The sequence below is a fragment of the Phaethon aethereus genome (assembly GCF_964289735.1).
Source record: "Phaethon aethereus genome assembly, chromosome: 1".
Lineage (NCBI taxonomy): Eukaryota > Metazoa > Chordata > Aves > Phaethontiformes > Phaethontidae > Phaethon > Phaethon aethereus.
In genome coordinates this window covers 124,265,407-124,283,890 of record NC_138575.1, presented here as the reverse complement: position 1 = coordinate 124,283,890, position 18,484 = coordinate 124,265,407, and the positions used below count along the sequence as shown (strand labels likewise).

At 44.6% G+C, this 18,484-nt stretch overlaps 1 protein-coding gene across 1 annotated transcript in view; it reads left to right on the top strand.

Moving 5' to 3' along the window:
• Nucleotides 1–4,881, top strand: part of LOC309406579 (amine oxidase [flavin-containing] A-like) — a gene marked incomplete at both ends in the record, with an annotated part of 38,834 nt that extends 33,953 nt beyond the window's left edge. Inside the window, 5 exons of the mRNA XM_082001844.1 lie at nt 595–652; nt 1,082–1,179; nt 2,639–2,750; nt 4,193–4,255; nt 4,726–4,881. Coding sequence (XP_081857970.1) covers nt 595–652; nt 1,082–1,179; nt 2,639–2,750; nt 4,193–4,255; nt 4,726–4,881 — 487 coding nt within the window. The remainder of the gene's footprint in view (nt 1–594; nt 653–1,081; nt 1,180–2,638; nt 2,751–4,192; nt 4,256–4,725) is intronic.
• Nucleotides 4,882–18,484: the final 13,603 nt, after the last annotated feature.

The window sequence follows — 18,484 nt, the reverse complement described above, 5'->3', positions numbered from 1 at the left end:
CCCTCAGGGAGTGCTGCCATGCATAGTTTTGGGTGTCCTTCCCATTCAGACTGGGTAATAAAATTTTTAAACCTCCATGTTTACAACTGTATGATTTCTCCATTAGTCTGTGAAATGAACAAACAGTACTTTCTAAATGCAATTTTTGGTACACATGCAAGTGAAAGAGGAGTTCTGCTTAGGAATGTGAGTAGTATTCTCCGGCTCATATTTTGTTCTCAGCTATAGTAAATCTGTAGGGATTTCATTGATTTATATTGCTTCTCTTCTGGTTTTACACCAGTGAACATGAGCATGAATTGGCTCTGCATCCTAAAATAACTATACAAAGATTTATATTTTTTGGAGCTCATTGCCAAAATCAACCTTCATTTCCCATTCCCTGGGTCCATTTTGGATGTCACATTTAGGCACCAGCATCTGAAATATGTATGTTAAGATAAGAACTTGAAATCAGACTTAAAAACAAAGCCAAAGCCAACTTTCTTTCTAATGTATTGCAATAAGTGTGATTTTTTTTTTTTAATAAGAAAAGCAATAGCTGAGAGGTGTTTTTCCACCTTTTTTTCTGACTCTGATTTTATTTTCATATAGGAAGAAGAAGATCTGTGAGGCATATGCCAAGGCAATGGGGATGGAAGAGGCTTTACATGTAAGAAATGAATGCCTGTTTTCACCTCTATTGTACAGTAGTGTTGTTCCTTTGTTCTGGAAGATGAAGCCAAAATTGCTGGTACCTAGAATGTGTACCTAAAATTGCATGTTGTGCCAGACAATCTGTACTCCCAAGGAGAGGGCAGCAGCATCTAGTACAAGAAGAAAAGAGCTGCCAGTCTCACTCTTTACAAGAAAAGAGAAGGCAGTGCATGGTTTAATTTGTCCTGTCATTTCCCCATGGGAGGTTAGTGCTTCTGTGGAAGTGAAAAGATTTGTTTAGTGCAGATGGATAGCATTAGCCAGATGACATAGCACTCCTTTGACAGGTATCCTTAGCCTGTTCTTTCCCTCTTCAAAGGAAATTTGGCTTTTATTTCCAATTTCTCTGCCACTGTTTCACTCTAACATTTGCTAATGCTTACAGCCCGTGCATTATGAAGAAAAGAACTGGAGCATGGAGCAATATTCAGGGGGTTGTTACACAGCCTACTTCCCACCAGGCATAATGTATTCTTATGGAAGGTAAACCAGAGAATGCTTTGCTTTCTAATTTACATTTCTTACCTCATGTACAATGATATACCTTATGCAACAAACTTATGGCATATGTAGCTTATTGGGGTAACTCCAACCCTCTTTCCACTCCCCTACACCCCAGCTAACGAGGATCTTGCTATTGACTTTAGTAAGAGCAAAGTTTCACTTCCAAAGTTTCAAGGAAACAAAGCACAGTCAGACAGGGACCTGCTAGAGCCAGGAAACCTTTCCCTGCTAGGTTACTTACAGTATTTGCCACTACACAGTGTTTGCAACAGATCCCTTTAACACTTTCTAAGACCTTGAGGGCACACATCTTGGACAGATGAAGAGTCTCCACTGACTGTGTAGGTGGAGCATCAGGTTCTGGTGAAGCCCATTGAGTCACATCATGAGGGGAAGACACAAAACCCTTACCTGAAAACCCATTCTCTCCTCCCACCCAGCAAAGCCTCCCATGCCCTTGCCACGCAGAATTGCTGTATTCCTAAAGGAATGTGTTAGGTAATATTGATTAATACTAGGTATATCACCGAGAAGTGTGTGTAAGGCACAGCTCAGCATGTAATAGGAACAGCCAGGCAAATCTTGTATCCGTAGCCAAAGACCAGACAAACCATGTAGCACATCACAGCGTGAGCTCCTTAGCATGTCCATCATGGAGCTATACACTGCCTCTGTGCCATGATGTGTGTGGGAAGAAGTCATCTCATGCACAGACTCTTCTGTTGTAATTTATCTGAACACCTGGGTGGTGATGGGTAAGGCCTTTGACCTGGGGAAGCTGGTGTCAGGCAGACAGGGAAAACCTAATCAGGCAGTTGGATGGAAGCAAGCACATCTCTCTACGGGAAAGACAGCTCATTGCCTATGGCTGGGTTGACTGGGATGCTTGTGCAGCTTTGCACAGCTGAAGAACTGGCTTACATGACCCTATGGGGTGAATACAACTCCCTGAATGCTGAGGCCTTCAGCTGCCATCCCCTTTTGGCAGGACGTGCAGCCAGGCAAGTCCAGCTTCCAAACAGAAGCTGGTGTTAGTGACCTGTCACTGCAAAAACATCACTCACATCCCATTGTAATGGCAGGATAACAACAAAGCTGCTATGCAGAAGACATAAATCTATCAGCTGCACTGCATTTCTGGAGGCTGTTAGGATTATCCCTTATCCCAGTACTAAAATAAGGCTCGTACTATTTTGCACAGAAGCTGAGCACACTGATTTATGCCTTAGATTTTCTCTCTCTCAGATCTTGAGTTTTGTGTACAGGAGCAAGTAGGTGGTCCTGCGGGGACAACTTATTGCACCATGCTCCTCAGCTCAGGCCTGCAGGAATCCTGGACAGCTGAAGTTGAGCGCTCCATCAAAGCCCATAAATTGCTTTTAGAAGGATCATCACCTTCCTGTTACCTGTCATCTGACATTCTCCATTTATTTTGAAGGATCATTCGTCAGCCCATTGACAGAATCTACTTTGCTGGCACGGAGACAGCTACCCAATGGAGTGGATACATGGAGGGGGCCGTACAGGCAGGAGAGCGAGCAGCCAGAGAGGTACAGACCATTGGTTTGCTTTCAACATCTCTATCAAAAGATTAAAAAGGATTAAATACAACTTGGAGAGTCTGATTCCGTGCATCACACCTTGTAATTGTGCAGAGGCTCCTAGAATTGATGGGGAAGAATCCCAGAAAAGGATGTCAACCAAAGCCTTTTTTCTTTTTTTTTAAACTTTACTTAGTTTGTTATTGAATAAAGTGAAGCCAAGACTCTCACCCAAATCAGAACATTATGCAGTGTGTTGCTGCACTGGAGACTTAAAATTAAACTCATGCAGTATACCTCACATCTAGAGGAAAAAACCCTCCAACCTGATGCTGCCCTTAGATATACTACTATGATTTCTAACAAATCAATCACTGTATGTTTTTAAGTAATTTCTGTCATTTCAAATGCTCGCAGCTATTTCCTATGCAACAATCTAGAAATCTCAGCATTGTTCTAATTTTTGATCTATCCCTTTTGCTTCTCCTTTTACAAGAGTACTGTTAGCTTGGCTTTATGAATTTGTAATGGGCAGCTCTGATAATGTCTAAATCTCCTCAGAATGACACGCTCTGGGCTGGGTTCCCAGTCACAGTGAAATCCCTTTACAGCAGTCTGGAGGGAGGGAAAAAAAACATTAAAGAGCGTACATTACAGTTACAACTGCTGTATGGCAGAGCCATGGAGCTGTTATTTAAGGGAAAATCAGCTCTTTGCTTCCATTTGACAGAACGTCCTATTTGCCTTGTAATCCTTATTACTTGCTCTATTTCATAATTTCTCTTTTCTCCATACTTGTGAGCAGTAGTTACAAAGGTGGTGAACTGTCTCTTCTGGAGACATTCATTTGCCCCTACGAACCTCCATGATTGTTACAATCAGTTTATTCTCAAGAAAAATCCTTGATAAACTTTGTACTGCCTGAATAGCCAAGAGATAACTTCGTAATTGTATGCTTTGAAAGCCTCAGAGTTGTATCTCTCCTATTCGTAGTTTGTGATCCAAGCAGCATCACTCCTAACAGGCTTTGTGTCCCAACTGCATGGCAGTAACCTCACCTTGCTGTTTCTCAAACTGCCATGTGAAAAAACATTTTTACTTGTACTCAGAAAACAATTTAAAACAAACATCTGGAGAAGCTGTAGTTCGTGTGGATTTCTGAGTGAAGTCCTACTTTTTACAAATGACTCTGTGAAACTGTCCTTTTATACTTAAAACTGGTTAGGCACACAACTGTTTGATGACCAGCTGTTATATATTTACACAAACTACCAAAACTCTCGCCTCCTTCTCTGCTGATATAAACAGAGAAATCACTATAAATTTTCTGCTAGTCCTAGTTATGCCTTTTATCAATGTCACCTTGCTCTGACTTGCTCTGCTTTTCCAAAACTGAAAATGGTGTGTGTTTTAATTTTTTCTCATGCGGTACAAACAATTTTTTCTTCTAGATATTACACAGGATGGGAAGGATCTCAGAGAATGAAATTTGGATGCCAGAGCCAGAGTCAAAGGTAAGCCAGACTTTCTCATTGTCATCTGATGAGGCGTGGACCCCTCACTGAGGCTGTGGTCCCTGCTTTGGCAAGGTTTTGGTTACCTCACATGCTGATGGTATTCTTTTCTTTGACTCATGTGAGGAATATTGTTACCCCTGTTGGAGGGGTGGATGGCCAAGAGCCAGGGACAAATATCTCAGAGTCTGGGGGGTGGCAAAATGCAGGAAACCAGCCTAGTACTGCCCAGTCCCAGGCCACAGTTTTAAGCCAAATATAACCTCCTTCCAATCGGAAGTAACTCCACCTTCACTCTCCTGTGGACAACGGAAAATACATGTTTCACAGCCCTGACCCTCCTTCCCCCCAGCCCGATCTGGTCCTCGGGAAAGCCTGTGATCGCCCCAGACTAGTGGCGGATGTTTGCCGCCTCCCTGCTCACGCAGTGAGGGAGGCCCCGTGGTGGTACCATCTCCTCTCTCCCCCAGGATGTCCCAGCCCGACCGTTCACCACCAGCTTCTGGGAGAGGAACCTGCCGTCCGTGCCAGGACTGCTGTGCCTGCTTAGCTCTACTGTGTGTTTCACCTCTGTTGCTGCTGCGGGGCTGTTTGCCTATAAAAAGGGACTACTAATTCGAAACTAGTGGGGATCAGACGTCCAGTGGAAGCTGCATACTCCCTCTTCTTCTTCTCTTTTACCAGATGAGTGTTATTTTTGGAGACAAGTGGCATGGACAGCTGGAAAGGGCAAAAGTTGTTCTCCTTGTGATTTTTCTTTTTAGTACCATAATTAATGCATCAAATCTACTGCAGTTGCTACCAGCTGAACAGAAATAAATCAACTGTGGGGGTGTTTTTCAAATTTGCCCTTTCCTTGTCCATTTGTTTTGATCAGACATGATAATACTGATGGTATATTCCTAACACGGGCACGGCAAAATGCAGATCACACCTTTCCTGAAAGGCAAAGAGGCCTTGGAGAATGCATTCATTTCCACTCACTGCTTTATTTTTTTTACTACATGAGATAATAAATGCCTTTATGTATTCACCTCGGTTAGCAGCTTGGAATAGCCAAGGTTATTCCCATAACATCCCCTCTCCACGGAAGAGATTAGCATGCCAATCAGATGTAGAATTGCCAAATTAATTTTCAAATGCATTTGATTAATTATTAATCATTGCAACGTGAAACTTAACCACGAGGTAGATGGAAAGAGGTAATTAGCACGAAGCAGCTCACTAAACGGTTAGAGAGGAAGCGCAAGTGGACTTTATTCTGCCTGCTACTAAGCAAACATCCATGCTTATCTGTTCTGCAGGGCGCCTGCGTCAGTGCAGCACGGCCACGCCGTGGCTCTCAGTAGCTTCCCGGCCCAAGAGCATCCGATCTGGACCAGCCATTCATTGTTGAAGCAGAGTGAAATGACTTAGCAAAGTTAAAGCCTCCCCCCCGACTTGTGGCAGATGCTAGCAGTTATTTTTTAAATGGCAGCAGCTTCCTGGCTCCCTGTGAATTCACTGCCCCTCGTTTTGCTTATAATCTGTACCTCCTTCCTCAAATAAGAAGAAATATATTTGGGGCTGAATTACTGCCTCGTAAATTACAGTAATTGGATGCATCTGCCTGTTCCAATCTTATGTACATGACACACTTAAAATAATCACTTTAGTATTTAACTGAAGTCTGGAATATATGTTTCACAATATACTGTCATTATGCATTCTTTTTGCCATGAAATGTAAGCATTGTATGTGTCCATGAACTCAACTGTCATTCAACATGGGTGAAATGTGCCTTTCAATAGTCCTGAAACCTTGATAAGAGGAGCTCTTCTATAAAGTTTTCTTCAGATTCTTTCTTGCGTCCTTTTTTGTGAGTTTGTGGAAGATGGTGTTTCTCTAGCATGTTAGATGACTAGGCGCCTCACATGCAGCAGCCACCAAACCATTGCTCTGCTCAATATTAGCCATATGTATACGTCAACAGAAATACCTACCTACCTACGCAAGATGACCTCACTCCTGGCCTCTGCTTCAACCACATTCATATGTCCTCTCAGTTTTTCATACAAAAGCCTTGTAGACACCGTAAGTGCAGACCAATCTCAGCCCGGGTGCTGGGGGGCTCCAAACCAGAAGCTATTTGCAGAGGGAAGGGATGCTTGAGGCAACCCCTTGTCATCAAATGTGAGCAGGCGCCCACGGTGCCAGTGTTACGCACCGCACAGAAGAGGTTGTACAGACAGTACATGTCTCCTGAGCTACTTTGTTCGCAGCCATTCTGTGCGAGGATCAGCCAGCCACTACAGGTTTCTCTAGGGGAGAAAAAAAAAGCCTGAACAGATTATTTATAAGAAGACTATCTACATTTTCAGCTTCAACTTTCCCATCTACCTTGAACTTACACATACATTTCAAATTACCCTCACTAGAAAGGAGAGAACAGTCTCAGTAGGAAGCAGCGATGTTGGATTTTGAACACACTAAATTGTAGTACTCACAGCTTTTTTTAAAGGACTTTTGGCAGGTCGGTTTAGCATCCACCTTAAAAACATGTTAAGGAGGGAAAAGTGACTAACATGAATTGCTGTTTGACTTGAGGGCCTACCCTGCTGAATATGTTCTCCCCAGCTCCAGCCATTACCGAGCAGCGATTCCTGTGCGCGAGGACTACCCAGGGCACGCAGCCAGGCACAGCCACAATGCCCAAGGGCTCAGGGAGGGAGCACAGGCTTGCTCCTGACAAGCCTTTTGTGGCACAAAACTGTTGCACGCTTCCCCCAGGGACATATTTCCACTGCCTGAAAAACACTGTCCGTATCTGTTTACAAATACTCATCTGTACATGTATTTGTGGCAATTCGAGCCATTCATTTGTCTGCTGACTTCACACTTGACATCTGAATTTCACAACTTTTTGTGTGCATGTGCAAAAGGGACCCCAAATCATCTGGAATACACCCATGACACCATCCAGCTTCGCTTTTCATCTTATCCACACACATTTCTATTGCAATTTGTTTGGATTTTAAAGTGCAAGTTCAATTCAGCTGAACTAGTCTCAAACTGTTAAACAGGGTCGGGTACAATGTTCCTCACTTTGCAGGGAAAAAGCACGTCTCACTGCTGTGGGAGTGGTAAGTGGCAAATGAAATGAAAGAGGTTGATTAAAATTGGCATTTCTGAAATCCCTGCGGCTCCCAGGCATCACGCTGCTGCAGAGAAAGGGCAGCCTTTGTCAGAGATTATAGACCAGTTTCCATCCTGCTTTAATGCCCTTTCTGACAATCAGAACAATTTCCCTGTTTAAACATTAAACATTTAGCTTAAATATTAAACAGCCAGGCATCTTTCTTAAACCAATTTTGAAACAGAACGGGACTGAGTTTATCACCGCTGACAACTCTCCAGGCGAGCTGCTGCTGTCACGAACACTGTGAGGCTGAAGCACGGCAGAAACGCCGCTCTCTGCTGGGAACCGAGCGTTGTCCTCACCCGGACCGTGGAGTGGGAAAGCCTTTGGTCACCTCCCCTAACCAGGGGTGCTCAGTGCCCCAGTTTTTGGAGGAAGAGCCCTGCACTCCCATGGCAGAGGTGGGAGATGCTCTGATCTCTCAAAAGTGAGGGGAGACAGGAGAGGCCAAGATCCGCACCAAGTCCATCAGCACCAGGCTGGGAACCGAATTGCATTGACGTGTCTGGGAACTGGGAAAGCCTCAAGTGAAAAGGCTGCTGTTTGATGCTTGCAAATAAAGCAAAGACTGGAGCAAGCACTGGCAGAAGGAGCAGCAGAGGGGAAAGAGAGAAAAAAAATAGACTAATTCTCCATGCTAGCAGTGAAATAAGAAGCACCACAGAGGAGATAGATCAGGCAGTCTGAAATAAGCAAGCAGAGATGATGCATGCGAGACAACCTGCCTCTTTTTTAAGTAAATTGCTGGGTTTGCTTACAAGATACCACAGCAGCTGTGCCTAAGCCCCTCACAGCATGTCACATAATTAGCCTTTCAACACCTTTGAGAGCCACAGAAATCGGCACCCGGGTTGGAAAAACACTCCTGTGAGACTCATGCTTCGCACCTCCTTTCTACCCGCTTCCCTCAGCTGTAGCTCCTGCCTGTGCAAGGTGGCACCGCTGCCCCTCCCTGGCTGCCATCAACCAGCCCCGTGGGGTCGGGGACCTTGAAACAGGACGGGCTGCTGGGCCACCAGGAGCTGGGCGGGCAGGAGGTGCTGGAGGAGCGGCGCTGGCTGGTTTTTTGCAGTATCAGCCCAACGAGACTTTCCTTCCCTCATCACCTGCCCATCACGCAACCTCCAAAACGCTTGGTGCAGGCACTGATAACCCAAACCCCTCTGGCTGGAAACCCACCATTTGAGAGGTCCGGGAAGGGGCCACCATCATGAGGATGAAGTGCTGGGTTGCATGAGTGCATGCTTTAGTGCGGTGGACATGAACCTCCCCCAGGTCAGGCAGAGTCCCTCCAGCCATGCTCTTCGTGCGGGGCAAAGGGGGGGTCTGACCAGATTCACCCGGGGTGCTGAAGGTACATCCAGCCTCAAAATCCACTCTGGGCAAGCAAGTGATTGCAGCCTGCACCTGGTCTCTTCGATAGTCATTCACCTGCAATACTTTCTGGTTCTGGATCTCTTTTCCCAGGCTCAAACGTACCCCCAACCACCGGCACAAATTAGCATTGCATATCTGAATAAAAATACCACCCAGGGGGATGTGCCAACATTGCGCAGGCTGACGGGCCGTATCGCGCAGGTTTCCCACCCGTCGGTTCCCGTTGACCAGGTTCTCCTGCCTGACAGCAAGGGCTTTCCCTGGCCAGAAACCACGCCGGGAACAAGCTGGAGGCTGCTCTCAAGTTCTCTGCACAGAGCTCAGCTCCCAGGTCCTGACAGCAGCTTCAAGAAATAGAAAAATTGACAAATCTAGAGAGTCCTCTTCTGTGGCAACGTGATTTTAGTCAGTTCTTTTCCTTTTGGGCTTTCCACGGAGCAGTTGGAAACAAACAGTTTTGCCTTGTAGATGTTCCTTGCAACCATTGCTTTCCACACACAGAGAGAAAGCAAATTTTGTCTTGGTGAAAATCCAGAAGGGGAAATTAAATGTGCTCTTTGTTGGTGAACTGTAACTTTTTCTTTTCTCATTCAGCTCCTGCACTTGGCAGTCAATGCTTCGGGCTCCAGTTGCAATTCCTGTTCTGCTCTTTATTTGTAGCGCTTGGCTTCCCAGTTTCTGTTCCCTGTTTTTTGCTATCCTCAGGGTTAGTGGGTTTTGGGGGTTTTTTTTGCCTCATCTTACGTAACAGAGACATAATAACCCAGGACACACAGAAGGAGCAGAGAAAAAAGTTTCCCAAGCAAGAACGCATTACTCGTGAGAGGGAAGGGGAGCTTTGGCAGAGCGGTGCTGGCGGCTCGCTGGGTGCCGGAGGAGGTCAGCGGCGCCTCCGAGCTGCCCGTCTCCTCTCCCGGGGGTCCCGGGAGGTGTGATGTGCCCTGGCCTGTAACCATGAAGAGATCAGACAAGGGGTGTGGGTTTGCACTGCCTATGACCTTACCAAGCACAAGACAACAGAAGACAGGCGCCCTTTGCGCCCTATCTCTATCCTCCCACTGTTAACTCTTTCTCTACGAGATGTAAGTGTGAGCTCTGCTGCCGCTCACAGTACAAGAAGACAGCTTCTGCTCGAGACGGGGTTGAAAATGAAGCAAAGGAGGACGTAATTACTGCTTGTGTTGGCATTTGGACCTTCATGGCCAGGCTATTCACTTAAAAACTCCTTGGATTAGAGCCTGAGCGCCATAATTTTCATCAAAACGTTGGTTAAATCCAGGCTGTCTGGCCGAATTACAAAAGGCAGAGCCCAGCATTTTGGGAGGGCTGCTGTTAGTTGAGACCGGCTGCAGACAGCGGTGCTGAAGCGTGGCCGGCCGCCTAACCCGCAGAGCAGCACGGCACAGCGGGGCCCGCGGCTGGAGTAAAGGCTGCCATCCTCTGGCTACACAAGAGCGTTATTTTATCGCCTTGCAAACAAAAAATGAGGCAGAAGCTTAACACTTGGATTTGCAGAAAGGTCTCAGTGGGTATGTCTGCGCTGGCGCGTACCGTTCCTGCCAGGTACCCAAAATACCGAACTCGGGGATGGAGACACGCGAAAAGAAAGCGAGGCAAGTGCCCAGCTTCAAGCCCCGGTTCTCAGCCACCTGCACGCTCCGATATGCCACACTGGAGGAAGCAGAGGAAAGCAGGGCCAGTCCCCGGCAGAAATCGGGGCAATGAAACGGCTGCTGCACGTCCTCTCTGCCAGCACAGCAAGAGTTCCTCCGACGGGCAGCTGAAGTCTTTTCTGAAGCTCGGTGGGATGAAGGAGGTGGAAGAAAAGCACGAGCGCAGATCCTAAACGCGCCCGAACACTCCCCTCCTCTGAGAAGGGGGTTTCTCTGGAGGCAGTTTGCTTTACAGAGAGAGGTTGAGGTGTTGGCTCAGATATGCAACCTCTGAAAAAGCACTCTGGCCAAACTCCAGCTCATAAAGAAATTATTGGGAAATAACATAGTTTCTCATTTAGTTTAATATTCTTGTTCTACTTTGGGCTGAATTGGCAAGCAGAGGCTGGAGTACCATCTCCCCTTGATTTTGATTAAGCGCAAGCATGCATTTCAATTGTTTAAGGTAACGACTGCACGGCCCGATGGGACATCTCACTGCCTCAGACCTGGAAGAGAAGTTTCCACATCTGAAATTATAATGTAATTTCTGCTAAATGCAACACTGCTGTGCAAAGTGCTTTCCTTACAACTTGGAGCATATACAAATTGGGAGCGAACAGCTTGAGAGCTGACAAGGATGCCTCAGTGCGTTATTAATACGCTTCCTCTTCTCCCCTCCTTCCCACCCAAGCGTCAGAGCATACTCCAGTGAGTGTTGCATCCCATCAGACGGCGGTGCAGGAGCGAGCCCAGCCGTTTGACAAACCCAGTCAGCCAAAGGCTGGTGTTTCTGCTGGGTACCGCTTCCTCGAGCGCTTCTTCAACAAGTCTCTGCTACCGCAGGGAAATGGCACTCGGTGAGACCTCCCCCCCAGTTGCCACTGGATTTCCATGGCATTATGCCCTTGGGCAGGTGAGGCTGGTCTGTGTTTGCCCAGACCCTTTCTGCTGTAGGTCAGATGAACGGATCGCTTCGATCTGGATGAGGCTTTTTTCCCCCCTTGAAGTTGCAGGGGTGGCGGGAGGGAGTCTACAGAGCCTGTAGATGTTGGAGTAAGTGGAGCTGGATGGATATTGATTATTTTTTTAGGGCCATTCCACTAAGGAGGGATTGTAAAAATTGCTAGCAGAAAATTCCCTGTGCACATAGCAAAAACCAACCCTGGGTAAAAGCTCATAACCCTTTACTTCTAAATTAGAAAAGGTATCTCTCATATTCTGTCAAAACACAGAACGAGACTGTGTTTGACCTACAATGGATGTAAAAAACTCAGAACAACTTTGTTTGCCTCTTTCAGAAAGGCTAGGAAGAATGGAAGATGGGGATGAACCATTATGGCACTGGGTCAAGACCCAGTGGACAAGACCCTTACCGTGCATTTCACAGCTTATCACAGCCAGTTAAACTTCATTTTGGAGCTTTTTCTAGCCTAGCTTCAGAATAGCCTATTGGTGCTGACTGTACGAATCACGCAAACTAAAACCAACTTACAAACCCTCTTGCTCAGGTGTCTTTTTTTTACAGCTTAACTTGTCACTAACTGCTAATTGAAGGCTTTTCTAGCAAACACCACTAATACTCTGACTAGAGTATCATGCCTTTGTTTTTTTCTTTCCAATGACCAACAAAATCATTGTATAGCCTGCCCACATGAAGGGCAGCTATGTATTAACATACTATTATGTGCAGCTACCTGTTAACATGCAGTTTATTAACTTGCATCACGTTAGATTCACAGGGCCTGTGTTATCCCTGTTTGCATTTCTCCAAAGCCAAATACCCCAAGGAAGCACTTAAGTACCTAATTGCCATCAGCAGTTGGTGAGAGGTAGAAGCTGCCTAGTCCCACACCAAAGAGCGTCTGTGCCACCTGCGCAGGGCTGGTTTAGGACACACTTCTGGAAGAGCTGCTGCCTTTCGGAGCAGCAGCTGGAGGCTGGACAAGGTGCCCTCAGACGTCTGAAAGGCACAAGGCGACTGTGTTTTGGCTCCTGAATTGCCCTCTAGGTGGGTAAATATCATGTGCTCTTTGAACGCATCTCACTTTGCTATCGATGTCTTTGCAGAACAAGTGAAACGCATGCATTACATACGAGTTAATCTTATAGATTGGGAGTTAAACTCGTTAGGAGTTAGTATTTGAAGAATGTAACTGAAATACTGAAGTTAGAAACCCCATCAATTTAGGTATCCTCCTACACGGAGAGCAAGAGAGAAGGGCGTGTCCGTAGGACTTCTCCAGTCCTGCGTGGGCTGAGCCACCAGGCGAGGAGCCCCTCGCTCCCCGCGCAGAGGAGGACCAGCCGGGCAAGAACTGTGTCTCGGCATCCCCGTTGACGGAACCACCTCAAACGAGGTGGCAAAAACACGGGCCTTAATGCATTGGTCTAAATTAAGCAGAAAGTCTCCCCTTGTTTCCAGCAGATACCAAACTGCACCTCGGTTCTGTACAATCTGAGGCCGGTTTTGCCTTTCGTTCTTGGATGCTTTTTTTCCGAGGCAACTCTACAGGCCCAAGGGGAATTCATCCTGCCTTCAGCCAGAAGGCAAAACTCAGCAGTCCCACAAATACTTTGGAATTTGGAGTAGATTGGGATAATTATACAAGGTGAGAGGAAAAAATGGTCCTCAGTTCTCATACTAGAAGTGACTTTTGTATGATTTAGCCAAATAACACGTCCTATCCTCTCCTAAACGATGAGTGGGATTTCTAATTGGTTTCCCAGGAAATCATATTAGTATCTTCTATAGCTGTTATACAAAATGCATTTCTCCTGTATTAATCTGTCCAAATTAATTTTCTGTACACTGGGCTGCTGGAAATAACGAAATGTCCCCTGGCCGGCATAGTCTCTTTGGCATGCACATTGAAAACTTTGTAACTAACAAGCTAATTAAGAATAATACCATTTCAGTACTTTCTCTGGGATGCCACAGGATATGTCTGCACAAAGGGTTGAAGAGGTAACTCAAATCTGAGCCAAGGCAGCAACGTGTAAGTGTCGTAACTACTTGGGAGCTGCTGTGAGGGCCTGTGAAATGCGTTGCTGGTTCTCCTAAGTTTCTTAGGGCACGGATGCTCCACAGAGCGTGCAAGGGATTAGTTGGGGATATTTGCTTTCATGGTATTTGTGCTCCTTTATAACTTGTAATACTGAAAGTTAAGCCTATACAAAGAGCCCTGCATGCTTTTGACGTGGGTTGGTTACGCTTTCTCCAGTATTCATAGACTATGTTTTTGTGAAACACAGGTCCCTTCCCACGGCCAAATTTGTTCTTCGGTTACATTATCTCTCTGGCACTAACACTGAGCTGCTGGATGAAATTAAACCAGTGATTTTTGTCTCTTTTTCTTCCAGGTTTTTTACATTTACACCACGCAGTATGTGGTACAAGGTCTGTTTCTTCCCGTGTGATGCTGCATAGCACCTGCCCTTGACTCTTATGAGCCGCTATAACACATGTCCCTACCCATATGTGTTCTGGTAAACAAGGTGCTGGGAGAGAGAGATGTTCATGACGGGGACACTCTAAATCCACCTACAGCAATAAAAACTAATTCTCAGGAAATTGGCCATCTATATGTTAGGAAGAATTATTACCAAACGTGGTTTGATTTTTTTAGTGTTTGGTTGGGTTTTTTTTTTGGGGGGGGGGGTGTTAAGGGTTTTCTGGCTTTTTGGGGGTTTGTTTGGGGATTTTATCCTTCTCTCCTTCTTTACAGAGCTTTCTTTACTGAGAAAAGCTGGATACCTCACTGGCTTCAGCATGAAATGCAAAATGTTGTGTTACCAAGTAATACGCACTATCACAACCAAGTCAAAAGGGACTTCCACAAAAGAAAAGCCTCAAACAGTAAATGTGACATGACAATATTTATTGATTCTAATTAAGGTTAAAAAAAGTTCACAGCTGTCAGATAAAAATATCTGCAGAGCCTACTGAAAAGGGAACTTAAGAAGGAAACCAAGGGAGACAGTCACCACAGAGGCACTTGAGAAAATGCTACAGTTATAAAAGGCACAAATTCATCAAACACACAGCATATATATTCCTGCAAAATGAAGTCACTCTTTTTTTCCAAAACACAGAGGCAGGCGTCACTGAACACTGACCTGTACATGACCACAGGAGACACGCTATAAGCAGCAGTCTATGACAACGCCTAAACGATTTGACCGTAGAGATACTCTGAAAGTAAGACTGCTTTGGCTATCTCATTTTTAACTTTATTTTGAAGAACAGATTGTAGATCGAGGTGATCTTAAGGTGGTGGAGATGGGAGAGAGAACACTAGTCCATTTAAACACAGGTCACATTTATTTGTGAGCATTTGTAATCCGGATTTAAGTGGGTTTGCTTCTTGCCTGAGAGTAGTGGCAGATCTGTTGTCATGTAATCCTGGCTCCCTTTTGCATCCAAGTACTTTTGGAGGACATACAATTCCTTCTTCCGCAAAAATATTTTTCTTTCACGTCTCAAAAAAAAAAAATCTTAAAATTTCTGCAATTCTGTAAAGTCTACCTCAGAAAGACAATAGACCCACTGAGGACACAGGAAGATTTTTTTAATAGAAGTCCCTAGCTTCTCCTCCAGGCCTTGGGTTCTAGTGATGAACAATGCTCAGACATACACTAAATTGTGATTAAAGTTTTTGTTGTATTGACAGCAGATGTGCTATTTGGAATCATGATCTGCATTAAGTAAAAAAAATGCACTAGTTAAAGGAAAGACAAGGGGCTGCCTCAGATTGCTCACTTCCTTGTTATTGTTGAGTAGTTTATACAATTAGCTTTCAAGTACTTTGGTTAACACAGATTTTCATGCCATGACCCGACATTCTTTGCAATATACAGTTGCTATCAGAACAGCGTACAAACAAGTAAAGCTCTTTTTTTGCAAACTCTTAAGAGCCTTACAAAATATGCATGATAACACAAATCAGTTCATAAGAGACAAATACAATTATTTTCATGGTTGTTCCTATAATACATTTTACGAAGCTGGTAAACTGCTAGAACTTTCCTGATAGCAGATTTCTCATCAAAGATGTTAATAAATTAAGAATATAGCATGACTGGTTACCCATCAAACCAGACTTCATTCCCCTCTTTGAAGGGTTGGCACGAAGGAATTTTAAAAATACAAGCCAGTGCTAACCGTTCCCTCTACCCACGGGGAAGCAACTTGATTTTCTACCTACTTTTGTCAATTTTCTCATCACACTGCCATCCAGATACACAAAGTGCCATATATTCTTTTGATGTGGAAGATGTCGAGAAAACAGCAGCAAATCCTTCTTTTTAATCCCATAGTGGTGATAAGCTCCACAGCATAGTTGTTGCAAGACACAGCTGTAAAGACAAAGAGAGCATTCCTAACGCTTTGGCAGTCTGGAAGGAAGACGACAGACTTTTGAGAGCTAATACAGATGTTGCAATTCAGACCTCCCAGCTCCATCAGATTTGGCTAGAAATCTCATGGGATCCAAACTTAATTTGAGACTTCAAGTCACACCTACTTACAGCTGTGGCAGAATAACATGAAAAATACTTTGTGGGTTTTTTCCATTTTTGTTTCATTTTGAAACTAAGGATAAGGAAGGCTTATCACTATCTACTTTTTTTTTTTCCCCAAATTGACCAATCTCATGAAAAGCTTTGGTTATGATTCCATTCAGTTCTAACTATACCTAACTTCTGTTTTTCCTTGGATTTTCTGCCGCTGTGGCACACAACATTTTCTTGTTAGACTGGAAAAAAACCTCTGCCAGATTCAGAAGCAAAGAAAAGAGAGATACATTTTGGACGTGAACAAACTCGACTTACCCTCATTAGTCTCATGGATCTGCTCCCCTTTAGAGACCTGCAGAGTATTTCTACGGCAGAAGCAGGACTTGAATTCCAAACAGTTTTGGCAGAGAAATCAACTGCAAATGCAGCAGTTCTTTATATGTTAAGCATGTATTCACCGTCTAGCACACAAATATTGGGCCAAGACTTTAAAAATGTCTTCCCAAATTTAGGTTCCTATGTTTATTTCTGGCCTGAGAATTGTCTGACTTGCACAAGCTCTGAACTTACACAGTTCCCATTCAGCTTTCGGTTCCCAAGTCATTTAGTAAATAAATCACACAGAGAGAAAGCCACGTAGAAGCACTTTGTGGTAGGCAAATGTCCCAGCCAATTAGTGCTCTATGTGGTACAATGAGAAAGGCCATATGTACACTGCTGCACTGTTCTTCTGGCTTAAAGATCTTTAGGTCTGAAAAGTTCCCTATGCATTTTAAAAGGCTGTTATGAGGATATTCATTTGCAATAAAATCCAGGCTGCCACTACAAGGAGATTTTTTTAACTGGCACATCAAGTTAAAAAGAATGAAACCCAAGGGAAACTGATATGCTGCTCACAACTATTACAGCTTTATAAGTAGCTCAGTGGATTTCCACGGGAATACTTGGAGAATGAAGTACTCCTCTGCACAAGCAAGATCAGATGCTAGCCCAAAAGGTCTGCCTGAGACTGGTGATATAGTTCCTCTACTGTCTGCTCACACTAGTTGCTGAATATGTTATTATACTTCCTTCCATGGCTTTTTATTGCAATGTAATTTTTAACATATAAATTGGCACTGGTTGAAGGTAGCAAACAGGCTCAGAAAAATTCCAGACATCTCAGACTTCGTGTGCACAAAGTTATACTTGTGTCTTCCTGTTTTGTGTTGTGCAGATGTAAAACAGCAAAATACCTAGACCAAGGTACGCATTGACAGGTAGGCGTGTAAGGTTTCAGTGGTTGGGGTTTTTTGGTTTCTGTTTTTCTTTTTTTTTTTTTTTTTACGTTGTTTGAAAGGTACCAAAGCTAGGGAGGGCAGAAGCACTTGCACATGACTACCCTATCCTGGTTCTCTTTGATCTCTTTATCATTTAGATCCGTGATTAGTTACCCAAAGTGCACAGCCAGAACAGACAGCACAGAACAGCAGGCAGAAGTGGAAGTGCTAATCCCATCAATATGATTGTTCAGAGAGACTGATGCTCTGAATCAGCTAAGGTGCACTCAGCATGAAGGGAGTGTTGGGGGGCAGGTTTCTTTGTTGTTGTTGTTTTTTTTCATGCTAACACTACATTTTCAAACCCACTGTGGCCTACCAGGCAAGAGACAGCCTCAAGGTGTTAGAAATATAAATTTAAGCAGATGAAAGAAGGGAAGGAGATAACAAAAAATATGTAGAAGGTTTTTTTATGGACAGCTTTACAAGTTCCTGGGGTAAGCAGAGGTTCATTTGTTCTCTTGCTATCTTGCAGCAACCTAGGGAGCTAAAAGAGGATCTTGGAGGCAAAGAGATGTCAGACAGGGTGAAAAAGGTTCGAAAGGCTGTGTCTGTGTCTGTGCATTAGCACAAGGCTCTCCATTCGCACTCAGGTCCAGCAGCCTGATCTGTCATACTGCTGTACGCGTCAGCTATAGCCTGGGGCTTGCCAGTTTTCCAGGCAGGGGGGATCCGATCCCACGCAGGGATGGACTCGAGTGGGACACACGAGCTCTGCCATTCCAGGCAGCGTGAACACACCTAGGGAGCCTGAAATTCAACCACATTGCCCAAGGCAGTAAAAACACTGTCCTTTAACTGGCTGCAGGATGAATATGCCACTGGAAATGCCAACAACCTATGGCCACACTTGCATAGTTCGGATGGATAAATTTAGCTTGACTTGTGCCTTAGGTGCTGCCTGGGCTCTGGGCATCTGGATGAAAAATAAAAAACACTGAAAAAGATCCTCACCAGCAATTTGCATGAACTAGTTAATTATTCTTTAAGCTATGGATTTCTTTTCTCAGTTCACCACGCAGGAAGGCAGAAATCCTTTGTTTACAACTAGAGATGGAAGTGCCTGTGAAGACTTGGGGTTCAGGGTCTGGTTCAGATATAAGTGTAAAAACAACTGGAAATATCACTAGAACAGGCTTTATAGAGGTACTTTGTTGCTTCTGTTCTGAGATCTGGATAAAAACCT